Source organism: Strongylocentrotus purpuratus, unplaced genomic scaffold, assembly GCF_000002235.5.
Source record: "Strongylocentrotus purpuratus isolate Spur 01 unplaced genomic scaffold, Spur_5.0 spur5_scaffold_2, whole genome shotgun sequence".
NCBI lineage: Eukaryota > Metazoa > Echinodermata > Echinoidea > Camarodonta > Strongylocentrotidae > Strongylocentrotus > Strongylocentrotus purpuratus.
The window spans coordinates 35779820-35803587 of record NW_022145605.1 but is presented as its reverse complement, the minus strand read 5'-3'; the positions used below and the strand labels follow the sequence as shown (position 1 = coordinate 35803587).

General features: G+C 37.0%; 1 protein-coding gene across 1 annotated transcript; it reads left to right on the top strand.

Annotated features, from left to right (window-relative positions):
* The first annotated feature begins 813 nt into the window (after window positions 1–813).
* LOC582144 (myeloperoxidase) lies at window positions 814–22516 on the top strand. Its single transcript, XM_782111.5, has 13 exons — window positions 814–1796; window positions 2909–3033; window positions 6149–6590; window positions 11312–11508; window positions 12005–12172; window positions 12939–13169; window positions 14595–14975; window positions 15572–15786; window positions 16921–17033; window positions 18493–18672; window positions 20062–20240; window positions 21419–21512; window positions 21997–22516. Exons 1-13 carry the CDS (start codon window positions 1762–1764, stop codon window positions 22115–22117), a joined length of 2481 nt encoding a protein of 826 aa, XP_787204.4. The 5' UTR covers window positions 814–1761; the 3' UTR covers window positions 22118–22516.
* The last annotated feature ends 1252 nt before the right edge of the window (window positions 22517–23768 follow it).

Sequence of the window (23768 nt, the reverse complement as noted above, 5' to 3'; positions counted from 1 at the left end):
AGTGGTTTAGGTTGCCTTAATCTACTACAAATTTCGACTCATTTCATACATTTTGAAAATTGCCATTAGAAATGTTGAACAAAGGTTAAAATATCATTGAAGATAATAATGATTTCATTTTTAATATGCAATCTGTGTTTGTATATTGCATTTGTATTGTTTGAATGATATAATACAAAGTCTGTTTTTGTGCAGTGCAACAATTTTTAAGAAATATTAAAACACGCTGCATCTACATGTATTTATGTCTCAGACTAACTTGTATCCTTTGTTGTTTCTTTATCACTACTACTTCTGCTAACTACTACTACTACTACTATTACTACTACTACTACTGCTGCTGCTGCTGCTGCTGCTACTACTACTACTACTACTACTACTATACTACTACTACTTCTTCTACTACTACTACTACTACTACTACTACTACTACTACTACTACTACTACTACTACTACTACTACTACTGCTGCTGCTGCTGCTGCTACTACTTCTACTACTACTGGTATTACTCTTCCACTACTACTACTACTTCTACTACTACTGCTACTACTTATACTACTACTACTGTTACTACTTTTTACTACTGCTGCTGCTTCTACTTCTGCTGCTACTACTTCTACTACTACTACATTGCTACTACTACTACTACTACTACTACTACTACTACTATTACTACTACTACAACTACTACTACTACTACTACCACTCAAGCTGCTTCAGCTATTACTGCTGCTGCTGCTGCTGCAACTACTACTACTTCTACTACTACTACTACTACTACTACTACTACTACTACTACTACTACTACTACTACTACTACCACTGCTACTATACTACTTTTACTGTTACTGCTACTACTAAATCCACCCTCAAATCTCAAATGCCTCAGTTTCTCCTTTTCAACATTATTTTAAAAATTGTTTGATGAATATATTTCTTAAAGTTCTGTCAGAGCAGTGTAAGAGACTATATTGATATTGGACAATACAATGTTCAAAGGAGTGTGATAAGTGGTATTATACATGTGACTACAGTGTTGGATCTGTAAAACGAAACAGAATATAAATGTTTAAAAGGCCCGGGAAAAGTAGCCGCAAGTTGCTCGTAATGGTATATTAATAATTTTAAATAACTGATTTTAATCTGAATATGACAAAGGTGTGATTCTACCCTTTTGCTACTTAAAGAAAGTGGCTACTTTACGGCCTTTCGAAATGATAATTCAAAACTTTCGTTTTATAAAAGCAAAGGGATGATGAAAAAGAGGATTTTGTGGTCTCTTGGTGGAAGAGGAGCGATTGCACCCAAGCCCAGCTTTCGACCTGCTTTCCGTTTCACTCAATTGTCGACAGGATTTTGGTTCCCACCGAGTTACAAACCAAACATAACGCAAAAGACAATGCAGAGTGAATCGATTTCGATTATTTCAGTCGCACTATTATTTGCACACATGTTCCAACTTCTATTGTTTCTTTGACGACACAGTGGCGTGTCGCTCTTTTGTAGAAAGTGTGAAATTGAACAAGAATACTGAATCGTATATTCTGAAGTCTCTTCTAAATATATAAATGCCGTTGATGCACTGTCCACAACCAGTCATCAAAAAGTTGTTCACAAGGAGAACTTGTAATAACTGACAGATCTGCCTTGCCTGGTTAATCTTTAATTCATAGCTTTGAATTGACATTTTCAAAGGAAAGTGAATACATCATCTTGTAGTTTTGTTCCCAAACGGCCAGTTTGGGGCCTTACAAGGATCATGGCGGGAAGAGCTCATTTCATTTTGTTAGTGAGGTGCGTATCTCTATTTGTATATTTTTAATATCAATTTGATTTTTTATCATTCACTTATCCTTAATTCAGCTCTACTTTCGTCACTACTTCGTAGGTTACATCAGTTTTGTTTTGTTCTTTCATATATTATTTCATTAATACAGTGTACCGGTAATACAGTGTAGTAGGAATACTTCAATGTTTACATCGAGTTGTTAGTTTTTTAGTAGTTTTTTGTTACACTAAGTCTAAGGTACGTCTACACATTTCTGTTTTTTTTTAACCACATATAGAATTCGTTTAACATCTTGAAGAAATGATAAACTATCAATCTATCAAATTACTTTCCTTTCCCAAAGACAGAATTCTACAATATTTTAGTGATAATTGTAACATGTTCTGAGTGAATGATGAACTTTTTGAGGGAATGATACAATTTGGATTATTATATGAAACAAATACTTCGATTAAATTTTCTCAAAATAACGTAAAATGAAGTAAATCGTATGTACGAAAAATGTGATAAAAATTATCTTATACAAAATGATTATTACGTATGATGTAGAGTTATGAAAATGAAGTGAATTTAATTTTTCAAGAGATTCACAACTTTGTAAATTCCGAAAGGACAGAACAACAAATTTTGTTACTAAAATCTCAACAAGAGAAAATCAAAAAAATTCCAATAAAGTAAATTATATATATATATATATATTTTTTGTATGTTTAAAATAATATTTTATCACCAATGATGTAGACAAAGTGGATTTAGTAAATCTAGGTTATTTTGTCAGAGGATTTCCCTTATAGTGCATAGTGATCTACCTATAAGTTTTTGTAACTTTTTTGATGATCCAACCACTTCGTAATTTCCTTTAGTGTATTTTCCATTTTAGTGGTTTATCTTTGTTTGCAAGAAACTTTGGTATTCTTTGCCTTTGCATGGTTTTATGAAAGTGGTGAATAAATTCAATTCAATTCAATTAAAAATACTCAAACTAATCGGGAAAACTGTTACAACGATATGTTAGCCAGATGGCAATATACCCAATAATGCTTATCTGCGTGTAGAACCTACTAGATCAATGACAAATTTGACTCCTTTTCCTACTTGAACGTCATTATGACGTCAGTTTTTTAGCGGTACTGTGCTGCGTCTTTGAGCAGACAACCGCCCAAGATGCGCAACTGGAAGAGATCATTCTTCAAGTCGAGAAGAGAAGTGTAGCCAGGAACGACGAATATTACGCTGAAGATGGTAAGATCACCTTTCATGATATCATATTTACCATATTATAATGCACTTTATATATAACGTATTATTATATCATTATATCAGGTCATTACACTGTGTCTACTACACTGCATTATTTTTCACATATTTTTATATAATTTTATATTGTTTTATGTATTTCGTATTTTTATCGTTATGTCACAGAACATTAATTACGTTACGTATTACAATATTGTTATATTGTACTGCATTATATTAGGCAAATATCATATCACGTATTCTATAAACCTATTATATTGTATTACATATCACTATTTTGATACCATTATAGCACGGTAATGTTATTATACCAGTAATTATACGATTGCTATATATTATTGTGTTATTTCCACGTATTATGATATCTTTATACCACTTATCGTATTCTTATATTCATTGTTCTATGAACCATATAGTAATGATAGTTGGTTATTGTATAGCGCTCATGTCTACAGCCTTCCTGTTTTTTTTTGTTGGTTTTTTTATAAAAAGAATGTCACTTAAAATTACATATTCAAACGTGTCTCATGTTTACTGTCTACATTACACGTCTTGTTATTATCCATCAAATTGAAAGAAGAATTTGTAAAAAGAAGAAGTGTAAACAAAAATAAAGAAGAGTCAAGAGCCAGTACTGCTCCGTACGAGTCCCGCCGCTGCACTAATGTCCTTTGGTAAGACATTGATCTACATTTGCCACATTCCACCCAGGTGAAGTAAATGGGTACCTGGTAGGAATTTATTTTATTTGCACTGCTAAAGCCAGGGTAATTATGCTGCATTATTGTAGAGCGCTTAGAGACTTCTGACAAAGTAAGTGTTAGGCGCTATATAAGCACTGTAATTATTATTATTATTATTATTATTATTATTATTATTATTATTATTATTATTATGTCAAACTTGGCATTTCTGGCACTCCACAATAATATCATTACCCCGGCTTTAGCAGGGCTGCCATTAGGGCGCTCTATAGCATTTAAAGGAATCATTCCTACTACCATTTTACCTCACCTGGGTCGAGCCTCGAACCATGTGATCAACAGTCCGGTGACCTATCCACTAGATCACGACAACTCTACGAAACCTCTACATATATATTATTATTATATCATTATAATCATGCAAATCCTCTCCTTTCATTTGATGCAATTCATATTTCACGCATGAGTGATTAAAATTAATTTGAAGAGCGGGAACTAAAAAGTCATTTGACGGGAGGTATCTGAATTTAAACGAGAAAATCAGATTTGTTTCTGCCCTTTCATATGACACCTCAATCATGAAAAATGAGCGAGTAATAACAAAGTTCTGTTTGTTTAAAATAAGGCTTGCATTTCCATAATGTTATTAAACGAATTCGTTTTCACTGGCTGCCTGCCGTAGCAACAAGCAGAATTGACAAAAGACTTAACTCCGTTTCGTTGACAATTAGCCATGCATGAAGTCTTTCGTCTATGGCTGATAAAACATATGGGACGCACTGTATAACGTATAATAATTGTATCCTTTATGATCAATATTATGGTTTTGTTTTTGTTAGAGTTGATGGTATGAGTGATGAAAATGATGAAGAACAACCACACAAAAAGTGATCATATGATATTATTTGAGAGTAACTCGAAAGTTTCTCCTCTCCTTTATTCTTTTTAAAAGTTTTGTATACTTTTTGATCGTCGCGGAGGAAATGTCACAAGCAAATTCATTATATAAATGTATGTATTAATTTTAAATGAAATTCTTCATAAAAACAAGGATGATTATTTTGATAGTACAAAATGTATGGCGATGAAAGTAAGAATTAATGCAATGTACTGCAAGTTTTGTATATCAAGCAAATAAAAAAATAGATTTTCAAGGCATTTCTCAATACTAATTCATTTGAATTCAAATCATTTCAAATCAATACAATTTAAATTAAAGTGGTTTACTAGGCAATTTGTTTTGTAGTAGTACGATGAATTGCAATGTAATTACAAAATGAAAATAATATAACATAGGAACTTAAAGTAACTGGTGATAAACAAATAATACACAGGTGTGAATGCGTTATGGTCGATGCAGCGCATGAGGGTATTCACTATGGTGCAATCAAATTCACGAGGCGTAGCCGGGTGTATTTTGTGCCATTTTGAATACACGAATAACGCTGCATCGCCAAAATGACACGAACGGAAAAACACCTTTGTATTATTTGTTTTATAAAATTGAGCGACAATCTTACTAAGCAAGGCCATAAGAAGTCTCCCGCAACCTTCTTCCACGGTTGTATCACCAAAATGCACCCCAATACGCAGATGGTACTGTGCATAATTTAGTTTTAAAAAAAATAATAATAATGCACGGTCACGTGATCCATTTCGACGCTTCTCATTGGCTACATTCTTGAACCCATTTTATGAAAAATGTTGTCCAATAATAACTACATATATATCGTCTAAAAGCATTCAAGCATATTTTTTGTTGGTGTGAACACGTGCAATTACTGCCAGTATTTACATTTACAAGGCATAATGATTTCCTGATTCATTTTGTTATGGAATATAAGATTCATAATGTTTAATTGTTTTTTAAGAAGTGTTATGTATTATGACGTTCCACATTTTCATTAGTCATTCGGCTATTTCGTGTTATCCCATTTACACATACTCTGTTATACTATTTAAAAATGTTTTATATCGTGTTTCAGAAATAGTAATAAATTGATTCATTCATCCCTTCGATTACATTACTAGATACAGAAAAAAATACATTAGCAAAGATAATATGTAACGGTGCTATTATAAAAGCTATCTGGAAAATATGGCATGTCAAGAATACAATAACCAGTGGTACCTGCTATTCAAAGCAAAACCGTGTGATAATGCATACGGATATTGTGGTGATTTACAAGTTATTCAGGATTATGAATGACATAAAACTATTTTATTTTTGCTAGAATCAGGAGCTAGAAAATGATATAGATATAGCTGGACAGAAGCTGACTAGATGTAAATACATTATGGTGTGAATTGTGATTTTATGCAAATCAAGCAGAAGCTCAGATAAATAATATGAAACCACTTTCATTCCATTTCTATACGGTTTGGTTAAAATCTAGAAAATCTGGAAGATGTAGCAGATCGTTGGAGCTTGGAACCAATGGACCTCCTCCTTCAGTTCAACAGCCGCAAGCGACGTGATGCCATCAAGAAACGCAACATCAAAGCCGCTAATGCACCCGGGGCCGCTGCCCTGGTCGACGACGGACTCGAACGCGGCGAGAGGTCCAGACGACAGGCCGACGGCGAACTGACGAAGGAGGAAGAACGTCTTCAGAAAGAAGCGCTGAAGGAGGAAAAACGTCTTCAGAAGGCAGAGCGGAAGAGATTGAGGATAGAATACAGGGAGCGGAGGAGGGCGCAGAGGAGGGCAAGGAAGTTACTAAGGAAACTGGCTAAGCAAAGGAGAAAAGAAGAACGTATACAAAAAAGGCTTGATAGGCAGGAGTTTGTTAAAGCGATCCGAACTGGCAACGAGGCTGTTCTGGAACGAATGCTCAAGTATGCTTTCTCGAGTTCTGATTATTTTCTTACTTGGTGTTCGCCGATCTCTCTCTCTCTCTCTCTCTTTCTCTCTCTCTATCTATCCATCTAATCCTCTTACTCCCTCCCTCTCTCTCTCTCTCTCTCTCTCTCTCTATCTATCTATCTATCTATTCCTCTCACTCCCTCTCTCTGTTCTCCTTCTCTCTCTCTCTCTCTCTCTCTCTCTCTCTCTTTCTGAATAAACATAGTCATCAGAGCGCACCAGACCGATAAAACAAAGAAAAATAATGCTCAGTGAACACATTTTGAAATTTTAATGCCGGTATTCTACAAAATATGGACCCGACGTAGGGCTCAATTCCTTTCCCCACTTTTTTCTCTTCAAAATTGGGTTAAAAGACAGTCTGAGGTATAATTTTTTTGTTAAATGTGATATTCGACCCATGGTCGGGTCTAACTTAAGAAGTAGAATATGGACCTAAAAGGTCCATGGCCCATAAGACCGACAGTCTTATGTCGGTCTCGTTGGCCTCGCGTTGGTCTAGTAAACCCTCTAAAAAGTGACCAGAAGGCCAATGACGGCTGGAATAACATTGTTGATCTCGTAGGCCTATTGACATTTCCTCAGAGGTTCGTTAGACCGTCGCGACGGCCCACGGGACCGAAAGCCCACTAGACCGCAAGTCTACAAGCCCGATGATATCGGTCTCCTGGGTCTTTTAATTATTTTCACTATAGACCGACGCAGGCGCGTACGCAGGGGGGGGGGGGGGGTTGGGGAGTTAAACCCCCCTTTGGTATGTTTTATTTGTTTTAATAAAAAAAATTAAAAAAAAACAAAACATATATACCAATGGCTGACCTAAAAAAGTTGACCTTACCCCCCCCCCCCCCCCAACGGAGCAAAATGTCAAATTTTCAAATTTCGAGACCCCCCCCCCCCCCAAAAAAAAAGTTTCCTCATATAAATCCAGAGGAAATGTTTGGATTTCCAGGGATTTTCGCTTAAATTTGAAAACTTGAACCATAATGCATGGCCCTACAGAGGAATTTTTCCTGTTGGGGGCCGGGGGAAAATGCAATGAATTTTTGACAATTTATTGCATTTTCTTCGTTTTGGGGGATTTGTGGAAGGGGCCGCGTACCCTAGCAAACACTGCGTACAATCATGATTCAGGGGCTAAGCAATGGCCTCGTTACTGTGAGGCCCCAGGATAAAAATCGTGTCGATCAGCTATATATTAGTGCCCTTTTGTGAGGCATTAATCCCCATTACTGTCAATTATGACTTAAGGACGTAGGTCCCTTAGCTGATTAGCATAGTAGCACACATATGATTAAGCAGTCACGCAAAACAAACACTCGCAAATTAATATTCAATAAAATCTGAGAATGTATGCCATTATCTAGATCTATTAGAAATAATTTTTTTTTTTAAATCCTTCCCTAAACTGGGGTAAAAATAAATATTCCACCATTATGACCAACAGTGTATATCATGAAGATTGTGTTTCTATTAATTTTAACCCATTCATTCAAAGAAATGAACTATCAGGAATATGTGAGAGCAATTTCATATCAATAACTTAAAAACTTCATGTTGAATACATTTATAACAAAAGTCACTTTTGCACTAAAACTGTGAATCTCTCTCTCTCTCTCTAAGTGCCATATCGTTTGACTTTGGCGATCAAGCTGTTCCACAACCCTGGGCTCCTAGCCTTCTGTATTAGTACCACTCCCAGTTCTTTCACCCCTCTCTCTTCCAACAATTTCTGCAGACTGTCCATCCAAAGTATCCTCCTTCTTTCCCTACTCCTTCTTTCCACAATTTTCCCTGTCAAAGCAAGATTCTCTAGGCCTTCTTTACGTGTAATGTGACCCATGAACTTCAACTGCCTAATCAACATCTCACGTATCATTTTCCTTTGCACTCCAGCTCGTGTAAGAACTTCCTCATTACTAACTTTGTCAGTCCAAGGGATTTTCATCATTCTTCTTAGAAACCACATTTCGCAACTTTCCAAACGCTTTTTAGTATCAGAGGCTAAAGTCCATGTTTCACTTCCATACATAAGTACTGGGTAGATGTAACAATTCAATACCCTTATTCTGGTCTTCATACACATTGTTCGATTTGTCAGAATTTTGCCTAACTTTGAAAATGCAGATTTAGCGAGAGCTATCCTTCTCTTGATCTCTGTCTCGCATCTGGCATCATCGGTAATCATGCTGCCGAGGTAGTTAAATGAGGAGACTTGTTTAATAGTCTGTTCTTTCAGTTTCAATTTACATTTTGGACTGCTCTTCTTGGATACCACCAGGCACTTTGTCTTGGTATAGTTGATCTCTAGTCCCATTCTCTCACTTTCTTTTACAATTACATTCAGGAGTCTCTGGAGATCTTTCTCTGATTCAGAAAATAAAACAGTGTCATCAGCATATCTAATATTTGTGATTGAATGATCACCCACTTGTATCCCATTTTCATCTTCCAATTCTCTTAGAAGGATTTCACTATACATATTGAACAGGTCTGGCGACATCACACAACCCTGTCTGACTCCCCGTCTGATGTTGATATATTCACTACAATCTCCTTCTACCCTGATGCATGCAAACTGATTCCAATATAGACTTTGTAGCAGTCTTAGATCTTTCCTATATATATATCAAGATTTTTCAGCTCTTTAAAAAGTTCTGAATGTCTTACTTTATCAAAAGCCTTTGAATAATCAATAAAACACATGTACACATCCTTTTGCATTTCGACTGCTCTCTCCGTTATATTTCTAACCACAAATATTGTATTTCTTGTGCCCGCATCCTTTACAAAACCAAATTGTTCCCTTCCGACCATGGGAGTTATGCTACTTCTTGCTCTCAAAAGCAGAATCCTCAAAATAATCTTAGTGATATGCCAAATAAGGCTGATTGTCCTATATTGCTCACAATCTACTGCTCCCGGTTTCTTTGGGAGAGTAATGAAAATGGATCTGCCCAATTCATCTGGAAATGTTCCGTCATCATATATTTTGTTGATAATTTCTGTTAATCTATCAACACCATATTCCTCTAATGCTTCAAACATTTCAGTGACCACCATCTGGTCCAGCTGCTTTGTTCTTTATCTGCAAAACTCGGCATTGCTTCCCTACTATCCTCAAAAAGTTCGCCAATGTATTGCGTCCACCTACTCATTTTGTACTTCATTTCAAACAGGATTGACCCATCTTTTCCTTTGATACAGCCAGGGTTTGAACAACCAGACTTTTTACCTGAAATCTCATTTATTCTTTGGTAAACATTACCATTCTTATCGAATTGATTTTCAATTTCTACACATTATTCGTTTAGCCAGCTCTCTTTTGCCTCATTACATTTTTGCCTAATTTGTTTGTCTAGGTCCCTATATTTCTTGCATTGTCTATTTCCAATTTTCTGTCTATCTTTCATCATTAAAAGAATCTCCTCTGTCATCCATTTGTTCCTTCTTTTTCTCTCTTTCGTCGGCATATACTCTTCCGCTGTTTCTACCAGAATATTTCTCATCGTCTCCCACGTATTTTCTTCACCTTCATCTATGAGCAACTTAAACCTTTTCTTTACTTGTACAGTAAATTCTTGACGAATGTCCGGTTTACTCAACTGTTTAAAATCCAATATTTTCACAACTTTTGGTCTCTTGAGTTTCTTTAATTTGCACTGAAGTGTACATATCACCGGCACATGATCACTCCCGCAGTCAGCCCCTTGATACGTTTTTGATTATTTCACTGCTCTTTTAAATTTACTATTTATGGCAATATAGTCTATCTGGTTTCTGACGATGTCGCCAGGACTCTTCCAAGTGTATATTCGTCTAGGGTGTTCTTTGAACCAAGTATTAGTGATGACCATGTTCTCCCCCTCACACCACTGAACCCATCTGTCCCCTCGTTCATTCCTTTCACCAATTCCATGCGGACCTGCTGTGAATATGTAGGATTTTGAAGTTTGAAGTAGTAAATTTATACCCTTATTGTGCATACCGGAATTAAATATTTCACTGAGGTATTCCTCTATGTATTACCTTTCAACTGGGCAAGAAAAAAATTGAAAAAAATAAATCACCCAAATTTAGTTTTGGCGCACTTTGGTTCCTCCCTGGCCCACTGTGCGACGGCCCACCGACTACATTTTCTATCTTTCCTTATTAATTTCTTTGTTTTCTTATTCGTGTGAGGCTCTCAGTGTCTAGGGCCGTCGATCTCGTAGACCATTTTGGAAGTGTGTCCAGTTCTTTGCTTGTTCGGTCTCGTGGGTTATTGGTCTTGTGGGCTGTCGTTCTCATGGTCTGTCGGTGTACTGGGCAGATGTCTTAAAAGGCCATCTATCTTATAAAAACTTCTCCGAAACACCTTCCCACCTCGTTAACGTTCTCCTAAATTCCACGCCCATGATTCTGATGAAGGTGTTGATGACGATGCCGATGACGATGGCGATGACGACGGTTATGATGACGATGAGAATGAAAATGAGAAGGGGACGGAATGAGAATGAAAATGATAATTATAATAATTATGATGATGATGATGATTGATGATGATGATGATAATAATGGTAATGATTTTGATGATCATGATCTTGATGATTTTGGTGATGATAATGATGATGACGACCATCCCTGCGACAATCAACAATACCTATACAAAATAATGTCCAATAAACTTTTCCATTTTATTTACGATCACCAGCATCGACATCGACATGCAGATCAACATGAATGATATCTGCGAACACTCGACCCACCACGGTTATGCTGACGTTACATGTGACCGCAGAGCTACCTACCGTACTATGAACGGGTCATGTAACAACCTTGAACATACAAGCTGGGGTAGTTCTCTCGAACCCCTAGTCCGATGGCTACCAGCGAACTACAGCGGTCATGGTAAATCATTATTTTAAACACCTAACAACTGATTTTGAATAAAGTTAATATTTGTTATAGATTCGAATTTAAAAAAATGTTTGCAAGGCATCAACCTACATTTGCCCCTCTCCTCTCATGTTTAGACAAGGAAACAGAATGAACTGCAATTGATGAATGCATATTTTGTAACCTTTATAAGACTATAGGCAAAAATGTATAACCCCTTTGAAACTATTGACGACAGCAATCGCCTGAACTAAATGATTAATACAATAATTCCGTAAACTTTTGGACTTCCCATAAAAATCGATCATAGACAGAAAAAGAAAATGGCAAAACTAAAAGTAAATTTGAACTACACATCCATTTTTATATTACCATAATAATAGGCAGTGTACAAATTTCTTCATTTGGTTTTGATGTATTTTTAACATGTTGATTTAATGCTCAGCATAATAGTAGAATTATAAAAATGCATAAATATGTATTTGAAAATGTTCATCTTGATCTACAGGAAGCTTTCTTCCTCGCAATTACCACTCCTCCCCGCGTGAAGAATCGACATCGTTCGCCGATGCAGATGACGGCAGCAAAGACAAGGCACAATCTGGTGTCAGTATCCTTATCATGCACTGGGGCCAGTTCACCGATCACGACATCACACACACCCCTGCTGCCCATGGTAAGGAGGGGGGGGGGGGGGTCATACTCCGGGGTGGATTCTGAATTCTGTTACAAAAATTGGGGGGGGGGGGGGGGAATAGAAATTTCCGAAAAGTGTCTGGTGACCAAAACAAAAACAGGGGAAATCGAATTTAGACAAGGAATAAAAAACAAAAGAATTATGATGACTTTCCTCTACACAGGGCCTCTGTTTAACGTCCTTTCCGAAGGACGGATTGCTCACTGATGTTTTGTGTCAAGAAGGAATTTCACATTGGGTTTTAAAGAGAAAGATGGGTTGCAGAGAAAGTAAAAAAGGGTGGGCTTTTCATTCTTTTTACGTCAGCTTGGAATCATACAATATTAGAAATGTCGCCTTAAAGGTAAAGACCAGTATTGGAAACGCCCCAATTTCAAAAAATTAAATGGAAGCTCTCATTACCAATCATGTGAAAGAATATGTTTTGACTAATACATGATGATAAAAAAATTGCCGGGAAACCGCCTACTAATTCATATATTTGGTAAATTTGTTTCTCTCATGGTCTGTGAGAGATATAGGGTAGTCCCATATACATCTTTCTGTGTATAGTGCTTGTAACTTTACGAAGAATGGGCCAAATTTCTTATCATTTTGATGATTCCAGAACCTTGCAGATGCTAGATGCTAGATGATCAACCTTTTCTGATCGATTCCACAATTCAATCGCATGACCATAACTGGTCTTTACCCTTAATTGAATTGTTCTTCAAGTGACCTTTATGAAAACAATGTTTTTCTTCAGAGCCTTGTGACTGTGGGACTCTGAACTCCTCCTGCTTCCCGCTTCAAGTTCCGGGCAATGACCCAGTTTTCAAGGACAGGGTATGTTTTGAGGTGCCCCGGACCCTCGCTCACTGCGGTGATAGTAAAGCGAGAGAACAGTTCAATGAAATCACAGCTATGATAGATGCGTCTAATGTGTACGGATCAACGGAAGGAGAGGTAGAATATCTCAGGTTTCGCTCTGTGCCAGGTTTGTAACATCCTTATCATGATAAATGATTATTTATAATTGGGTCTTATTTGCCCAGGGTAGCCTCGACGGTATGAATACTGCTCTGCCTGGGGGCCCTGCAATTGACATTACCCATCAATGGTCAGGTACCCGTTTACACCCGGGTAGAGAGTGGCAAATGTGGATTGATGTCATGCTTAAAGGACATTATTGCCGGGTTGGGATTTGAACTCATAACCCTTGAATTGAGAGACTAGGGAATGAACCACTTCATGACGACACCTCTATAATTCTGAATACAGCAAGGGGATCTTTTATCATCAGTCTTCATCATCTCCAAACAATTTAAAAAAATCTTTTTTGATAATCTCATTCATTATTTTGATCTTGAAATATGGGTTTCATTTTGGCTATTTTGCTTAAATTTCCGCTTTAGTCTATCTATAGATCATTATGCATTGTAGAGTATGTTAATCTTCTAGAGGTTTTCGAATGAAATTGATGAACTATGAAAGATTGTACAGGAAACTGTTAAGACGGTAAAACTGAAAATGACATATTAACAACGTGAAAAATACTGCACAAAAGTGTCAGCGAATTTGGTCTGTCCACCTCGAGGGAGGACGTCCTGGTGGCCATGGCAAAGTAAAGTCATTGGTGTGGACTTGTATTGGTAGGCGTTCCTGTGGCATACGTGCCACATGTCCAAACCATTTCAGGCGACGGTTGGATATATCCTCATTTATTGTCTTGGAGATTTTCAATGACTTTCTGATGTCTACGCTTCTAAGTTTATCTAGAAGATGGACTCATGCTATTGTCCGCAGTCCGGTCAGTTTTCCTTAGCGTCCACATAATGACAATAGGTCAATAATAATAATAATAATGATAGGTACAATAACAATAATAACAATAAGAATAAATAACAACAATTATAAAAATGATAGTGGGTTCCTGTACAGCGCTCATGTCCGTCACTCTTGGCACTCCTGGCGCTTCACCAATTTTAGCCCAGCTTTGGCATGGCTGCTCTTACGGCGGCGTGCTTCTAAGGAATACATTCCTGCCATGTTTCAATTCACCTTATCTAGGTAGAGCTTGACAAAATATGCAGATTGATGTCTTGCCAAAGGACGTTAGTTGCATGGTAGGGAATCGAACCCAGTACGTTGTGCTTCATAGTCCAGACACTTATCCACTAAATCACCTTAACATGATTGATTCACCTTTCTTTCATCTTTCCGTTTATAGTTGTTGTAAAATGTTGTTAAATTATATTTACATATTTTAAATAGTGGGTGTGTTATTATGCATACGGGGAAGACAATTCAATTCAAATTTATTTAAAAATAATCGAGTTCAAAATAAAATGAGAAACATTAATAGGCGAATAATAATTATCATAATGTTTAATTACCATATTCTATCTAATTATCATTACAGGGCTAACCAGTAAGGAGCTCGCCATTGGGTCTGGTCGGTTACGAGTTCAAGAGTTCCCCGAGGATGAAAACCGGGGTGCCCTTCTTCCCCACCATCAAGAAGAAAGCGGCAACTGCTTCGGTGAGGACAAAAAACTCGGCATCGTCTGCGGAGAGGCGGGTGATTTTCGTGCCAACGAACAGCCGGGTTTGACAAGTCTTCACACCATCTTCGTCCGTCTGCACAATGAGATCGCCGAGGGGTTGAAGAGTAGGAATCCAGGGTGGGCTCGCAACAGTGATCGCGTATTCGAAGAGGCTCGGAAGATTGTGGGCGCCACCATGCAGGCTATCACCTACAATGAATACCTTCCCACTCTCTTGGGAAAGGCGGAATACAAAAGTATGTAAATACCTCATCAGAATGATTATTTCAAACAAGGGTCTATTCCTAATTGTGGAAAGTTCATTCTTGCAACAGTAAACAACGAAAGTGCTGAGAGTTTTCTTATTCTTGAAGGTTATGCACATTCCTCGCTTTTCTTGCTAAATTTGACATTACCTATTTCAAATCAAGTTTCAAGATTCAATATTTTAGTCTTCCACATTTTCTACACACAACATTTTTTCATTAGTGTGACATGTGATGATACATAACAAATATTTTGCCGCCCTTTACTCAAATAACAAAACATAATACTTTTAACAAAGGTCCTATTTCATAATTAAAGTAGGTAATGAAGATGTCGTCCTCAGCCTAAAGCAAACTTTTTTTTAAATTCATAGTATTGATGTGAGATTTTTTAATGGGTAAGATCGATGAGTGAAATATTGTTGTTATATTAGTATTTTGTTTTTTGAAATGTATACAAATTGTAAATATTTTCCTTTTCTTCTTTTTTTCGCGTTAATAAAAACAAATATTGATGTACTTATGTCAATGATGTGAAATAAATTCAATCCATTTCAATTATATGCCCTTCCTCAATATCCGTGCAGAGTATATCGGACTGCGTTACTCGGGGTACGACTCCAGCATCAACCCGTCTATTTCGAACGTGTTCGCAACATCAGGGTTTCGTCAGGGGCACAGCGCTGTAGATGATAGTCTTTACCGATATCAAGTCAATGCAGAGGGTGATGATATCCCTCTAGAACCCCTACCCATTGCCAAGGCATTCTTCAACGCCTTCTACATGTATGACGTCGCAAACGTAAGCAACAGATCCATCTATACCCTCATGGTTTGGCCAAAGGGGTTTCAGTTGGTCACATCATGGCGTATAGAATTTTGTTTTGTCCTTACCCAACAAAGCTGTATTCGCGATATTGTGCCCAACTCGAATCAATTTGACCATCTCTCCTAAGCAATATTATTGTACTGGTAAGCAAAATCCAACACCTCCCTCCCCCGCCACAAAAACCTCTTTACAGGGGCATTCAGATCCATGACCCCGTCCTATGAAAAGTTGGAATTGATTAAAAGCAGTCGCAAGTGTGTACTAACGTGATTAGTAGCCCTCGGATCTCTCTTCCCGGTATAACTGATTGGGATGTGAAGGTAGATCAACCACTACGCAGGGGTTTCCCCTATTCTTATACAAATAGTGCAGTAGGTTAATTGCGTGTAAAGCTTGTGACTCTCCTCTACAAGGGGCCTTTGTTTAACGTCCTATCCGAGTGACGAAGTGTTTTTTCTTCACTGTAACATATAGCCTGTGTCTATGAAACGGGGAGGGGGGCACGTCACAGTTCACGACGAAGGGTTCAGTTATCCGCCTGGGTTGGATTCGAACCTACGATATTTGGTTCCACAGGCAGGCGCTTTACCGACTGAGCTAACTCGCCTACACATTACAACTCTTTCAGAAATATTGTGGGAAGAGTAGGTACCGAAGGAACTTGGGATGTGGTAAACCTAATGGCCTGAATTCACAAAGGAGGTTTCTCGGCAAACCTAGGTTTATGTGCGTCATAATTTATGACGCGTTTCGACGCGTTTTAAACCTGGGTTTGTAAAAACCTTGGTTTTAAACGCGTCGAAACGTTTGTAGATACGTTTGAAGAAAGAAAAAAGTTTCTATATGACGATACAAATCCTGATGCTCTTTCCAAGGACAACATGTGGGAGGTGGTTAGGGGGCGATTGCCCATTTTACAGTCAAACCAATCTATAAAGACCATCCCAGATTGGCCCGGTTCGCCACGCCATATCTGAAGAAACCTATAATCATAACCTATAGTTTGGACTGTAGTTGCAAAGATCCCCAAATCGAGAACTTCGTCTTTCATTCTCGGGTCTTGCTCGTTAGTACTTTGAAATGTAATTTTATTCTAAAAATTTGCAGGGCGGTATTGACGGGTTTATGCAGGGAATGATCAGACAAACTGCTCGTAAAATCGACCGTTTCTTCAGCCAAACACTACTAAACCAGCTCTTTGTCAACCCTGATGAGAGCGAGTAAGTATACTTCTGTATGTTGTATGTTTTTATCATTTTTTTCTTCTTCAATGACCTTATCATAAAGTGATTCAAGTAAGTTTTGGGGTATATAATATGCTAGTAAAGCTATTTGTATATGCCATATTAAAAAAACTATAATCACGAAGGCAATAACATGTGAATGTTTATATTGGCATTAGTAATGTTTAATTATTATTTCCTGAGACTAATGAGACTAATGACAAAAATTCATTTCTGAAAAGAAAGACTTAATACAATGGTATTAAGTCTTTCTTTTCAGAAATGATTTTTTGTCATGTTATTTATGTTAAACAATCTGTAAAAAGGAAATAAAAGAATTTTGAACTTAAACATTCGATAAATAACCCAGAGAAATGTCTCCTTGGACCTGTACGGTGCGAATTCAAAAAAATATACATACTTTGGAAATATCCTACAAAATCTATTTAACCACAATTTACATTACGACAAATGGCCACGAGTGAGTGGGTATGAAGTCAGTCTCATTGGTGTGTCTGAGGTATCATACCCCTTGAACTGGACGAGTCAGTTTGCTGACATATAGGACCTACGGCAGGGACTACGGCAGGGACTACGGCAGGGAATTTCGCGTTCTTTTTCACTCCATGTGAGAGTTTCCTCTTGCAAACACGCATGCGAGCAGTGTATGCAAAGTGAATAGTGCAAGTTTATCTTTGAATTGTTGGTGCGGGCACTAAATTCCTTTAAATGCTTTAATGGTACTAATACCGGTACTAATACAATTAAAATGAATCCTCGTTTCAATTGCGTACGTTTAAAAGAAAATTTGAGATAGAGACACAAATAAGTATAGCATTTATGTATCATTTTACACGAATACGACCATTAAGACTTTGGAGAATTTAGCTAAAGATCGATTTTAATTCATTTTGATGCATTTCAAACTTTTAACGCAACTTCGCTTTACCAAATTTGGCTAGCCCCACCGAAAGGTTGTGATTATGTGGCCCCGGAAAAGAAACAGGGTTAGCACGACAATGCTGGTCTCTTTAAATGAGGTGCTAACAGCTCAAGAGAAGTCAACATAGTCGGGAGCTTAGGATAGCGGTGTTAACCCGTGAAGGCGGGAAAGCCGTATCAAATCAGACATAGTTAGGGGTTAACGATTTCGAATGAGAACAGCGTAGATTCCCTTAGCCCTGGCAGATGGTACGGGGTTCACAATACCGAGTGAGAAAAGTGAGAGGAAAAATAGTACGAGGCGAAGGAAAAGCACATCTGTATATCCAATCAAATCATGTTTGAATGACATTGTAATGTTCGTACATTTCCAGAGGTGATGGAGAACCATGTTGACATTGCCTGGGTTGATTTCTCGAAAGTCTTTACGATCGGGTGTACGGTATGTGCCTTACAAGCTTGTAACAATCAAAATTAATCTTATACTTCTCTTTTCACCCGTTCCGTGATTCAGTGATGCAACTGGTCTCGATCTCTTGTCCCTCAACATACTCCGTGGTCGAGATAACGGCATCCAACCTTACTATCGCTGGAGAAAATACTGCGGTCTGTCGCCGATCACAAAATGGTCTGATCTTAAGAAGATAATGACCGCAGATACCATTGCTAAACTCAAGAAAACATACGGCAACGAGTAAGTTTTATAGTGCTTCCATTTCCACAAAAACAAGACTTTTCAGGAAGTTATCATGATTCAAGGAAACATTTAATGATTTTGTTTTATCGGGGAAGACTGTGAAAACTTTCACCCCGTTTCATGTAGGTAATAACCATAGACATGTAACCATTAAGATAAGTATTTTAACTTGAAAACTATAATAATAATAATAATGAAAATGATAATGATAATGATAATATGTCTTGGTGACCCAGGGTAACCTCATCAGTATCAAGACTGTTCTTCCTGAAGGCCATGCATTTATATTAGCACCCGGCTTTAATAGCCGAGCTACCATGATAAAGTGCTCAAGCAATGAAAGCTCGTGTTTAGGTTGCTGTTTTCCATATACACGTATGGATGAGTTAGTCAAACAATAGTTCTACACTAACAGAGCAACAGGAATTTAAAAGAGTTAAATTGAGTAACCTTTCTTCTTCAAATGGGCAACAATTATATATTTCTCTTTTACTAAATGGTTTTAATAAAATGACTTGTCTCTGAACACGATATGGATGGTTATGGGCTTTATGTTGAAAAGTTAACAAAAACATTGCCAATTTTGTACGCTAAACGCGATTAACGATGATATTGAGTCCCATATTGTTGCTAATTTAAAGGTTCTATGTCCCATTTGCAGGCCAAAAAAAAATATGAAAAGGTTAAATTCCAACGGCATTTGAAAGATAATACTAATTTAGAACTTCCCTAAAAAAGGTGGGGCTTGAAAATATCTTCAAGTGGGAAAATAACGACTATTAGTTGTCAAATCGACTTAGGAGCTATAGAGCCGATAAGTAATAGTCTTGATTTTCAGACCATTGTACCGAATGGTCATACGTTTTATGCTGCGCAAAGATTCAATCAGTTTAATTTTGGCCATCACAAGAAGTGGGTTATTGATGTAGACAAATATTCATGTGCCATTTACAGCTCATTCTATGTATGTTATTACCAAAGAAGAAAAAAGCCAGTCAGTCACTCAATTATGACAGTGAAGCTAGCAAGTAAACGGGTTTCCATGCATAATTTGAATATTAGGACACTGCTAACATTTAAATTTCACAGATAGGACATACATGACATATTCATAATTCCTGCAAAGTTCTACAGAATTTGAGGTTGGCTGCAAATGGGACATAGTACCTTTAAGTACATTACAGTTTATTTCCCTTCAGAATCTTTGGCGTCAAACGCAATTTGGTCATGCAAAAAATGGATACAATGTGTGTAGAAAGCTCTGCCATTTTCTTTTCATGCATCTAGTATACTAGTATTACTCTGAATCAGATGACACTGATTAGTTGTCCTGTAAGGGGTTAACATGAAAATTATTATCTTTAAAAAAAACCTTAACATCCCTAGAAATGCTGATGTGCAACTCATCGACCCATTCGTGGGATTCGTCGCCGAGAAACCGGCCAACAAGGACGGGACTTTAGGCCCTACTCTATCATGTATCATCGGTCGTCAGTTTAAGAGTCTACGGGAGGGAGATCGTTTCTTCTATCTCAATCCTAAAGGTCCACAGGCTTTTACTAAAGGTAATTCATTATCTACATCAGTACACCAGTATTCAGAGGCGAATCTAGCATTCTTTGATGGGGGGGGGGGGGGGGGGGGGGGTGGGTGGTAAAGGTCTTTTAAGAATTGTTGACCAAATGTATTAATCAATCAATGATTACATATATAAATACAGTGAAACCTGGATATAAAGACCGATGAACGAAGGTATACCAGAAAACTGGTCTTCATAAGCAGGTGGATATGAGATGCATGTGGTGCCTAATGCAGGTTTTATTGTTAATAAATAAGTAGGTATTTAGATAGATAAATAATTAAAATCTAAATAGACAAATGAATAGGTAAACAAATAAAATATACTTTTACAGAAATAATATATAACTTACTAAATTTAAAAAGAAAACAAGAGAAATCAAGCAAAAGATATCACGTTGTATTCGGGAGTGTACTTCATTTGCTTTGCCGGAAGGGAAGGAGGGATGGGGAGCTTTTATGCCCCTCGTGCCACCCCCTGGATCCACCACTTGTTATGTGGTATCTTCAAGCTTTTTTGGATGGCTACAATTTCTACAATATATTTGGTTATAAATTGATAGAGATGTGCACGCGAAGTGTACGAGGTGAATCACATCACTAATGGTTTGGGAACAAACAGCAATATAATATCCAGTTTAAAGGGGATATTGGATACCGGTATTAAAGGTACTATATTATGTCCCATTGCAAGCCAAAAACATGAAAAGGTTAAATTCCAACGACATTTGAAAGACAATACTAAATACTAATTTTCTGACCCTTTTACTGAATGGTCGTACGTTTTGTGCTGCACAAAGACTCCATCAGTTAAATTTGGCCATTACAAGGAGTGGGTTCTTCTGTTACAGCTCATTTTATGTATGTTATTACCAAAGAAAAAAAAAAATGTCAGTCAGTCACTCAATAGTGTCTGGCAGTGAAGTCTAGAAAGTAAACGGGTTTCCTTGCATAATTTGAATACCAGGACACTGCTAATGTTTAAATTTCACAGATAGGACATACATCATATATTAATAATTCCTGCAAAGTTCTACAGAAATCGATGTTGGCTGCAAAAGGGATTTGGTATCTTTAAGGTAAAAAAAAAATCATTACAATACTGAGAGCATGCAAACTATTGTGTTTCACACCGATGTTCCTTTACATTACCTTCCTAACACAGCTCAACGAGATGTGATCGACAAAATGACTATGGCTCGTGTTCTTTGTCAAACCCTTGACAACCCTGTCACATTCCAGAAGAATGTCTTCAAGTTGTAAGTAAAACATTCAGACTATCTTTTTCCTTATGTTCAGAGTCCTCTATTTTGGACACCCCCCCTCCCTTCTGACGCCCTATATTCCTACACGAGATGTTACTACATCTTCATGTCCTGGTGCCCATATCCTCGGTTACCCCTGTATTGCAGCTCCCCTTGTGGCATACACCCTAATATTCCAACACCCCAATGTTCCGACACAGTTTCGACATATTAATCGTACCCCTTGTTTTCCGACACCTCTATGCTTTACCCCCGTTTCTTAGAATCCCTATTGCTCGACACCATCGATTCGATGATCAAAAAGCGAGATGTACCGACGCCCCTATAATGTTTCATGTTACTTAGCGCAATCTGTGCAGTAACATAGGTTTATTTTTTATATTACATACCATTGTTGCGAAATTTGCCTTTTTGATGTCCACTCTACCTTTAGAATTGCTACACATTTAACAACAAATTTCATTGATTTCTCTTGTAGGGCTGATCACCGCACCAACCCAAAAGCTGACTGCTTCGCATATAAATCCATCCCTAAGTTTGATCTTGACCCATGGTGTGTGAATGCCAACAAATGTGTGAGGAAAGAATCGGGCCTTTAGGCTTGGTCGACTGCATAGCTAGTAGAGGAGGGAGGAGTCAATAGTTCCCTCCCACATTCAATCGTAATGGAGGAAACTATTTAGGAGCTCCCGTATCTAGTTGATTCAGAGACAGTCGTGACAGCGGAAATAGTTACTGATTGGTCAGCCATTTCATGCAGCTCCAAGTTCACTTCCATAGAGATTGTGCATAGGAGGGAACTATTTAAGCTATGGAGGCTCTCGCGTATTATGCTCATGTCACAATTTTCTCTCTCAAATAAGTTATGGGGGCTCCATGAACCTATGAGCGCGTGTACGCGTTTCACAACATTGCCTTTACTAGCTATGGGCGACTGTATACGTACTGCCACGTCGTGGGTATTTTAAGAAATTATAATGAAGTCTTAATTATCTTGGTGTAGTTTGGTAGAGCACTTTAAGGTATGTGGTTACGGATGGTTATTAAAGTAATGTAATCTGTCTTAGTTTAATAACTTTCATGTGATGAACTGAAATGGAAAATAACATGCTGTTGGATCTCTTTAAATTTGAAAACATTAGATGATTAAATAAAAACAAGATACTATAGACATTTTCCAAAAATATATAAACATGTAACTCTATATACATCGTATAATAATTGTGTTGAGACATTATTTTAATAATAATAATAATAGTGGGTTCTTGTAAAGCGCTCATGATTTGAGATACAAGGTTTAAAACAATCTACGTCTTCGTTATTAGATTATTTTTTATCTATTAAATTACACTGAATTTACCTTTAGGACCTATGGATTTTTGCTTTATTTGACAGGATTAAGATGTTAAACTCATACTAAATACGATAATAATTTTTTGATGTAACCTTTAGTTAAATATAACTTATGTTATGAAAAGTACAACAAAGTAATTTTTGAGCTCTTGTTTCACCAACTCTTGTCAGCAAGTCCTTGTGCTTTAATAGTTCTCTCATTGCTTACCTTCGAATTTTTACTTACATATTGCGATAACACAATTTATCTCTTATATTATTATTATTTGGCTTTAAACAGAAATGTAGGTTGTTTGATTTGTTTATAATGGCACAATCCTTCTTCTGAAAACGATCTTTTGTAATGAGTAACTAAAGTCTGAAGAACAAATAGTAAAGTGTTAAATTTACTTTGTTAAAGTATGAAACTTTACTTTCTCTCCGATAAAATATAAAATAAAATCTGTTTCAACACTATTAAATCCGTTTCTCGATTCTTTGATTACTGTGACAATTATTGATATGATCACATTCGGAATGAGTAGGGAAAATCTTGTGTCATTTTGCCAAGTAAAATCGATTCCGAATTTATCAGCCGATATTTTTGAAAATGGGGTTCCATAATATTTTATATTTGATATTTTTCTGTAAAGAAATGCTGCTCCGTTAATTTCGACACAGATCAGTGGTATTTCAAATTTGTATTTTGTATATATGCACTGCAGAGGCTGAAAACAGATGAAATTGAATGACTTTTGTCAACTCCATTGTCTAAATTTAGTTTTCAGAACATACAAATATAAAATGACAAAAAAGGGGGGAAAAGAAGAAAAGATCTGAAAAGGAAATCGAGGCGGGCATAAAAAGAAAATAAAAAGAAGGAGGAAACAAGAAACTTTTAATGATTTAGCCTTTTAG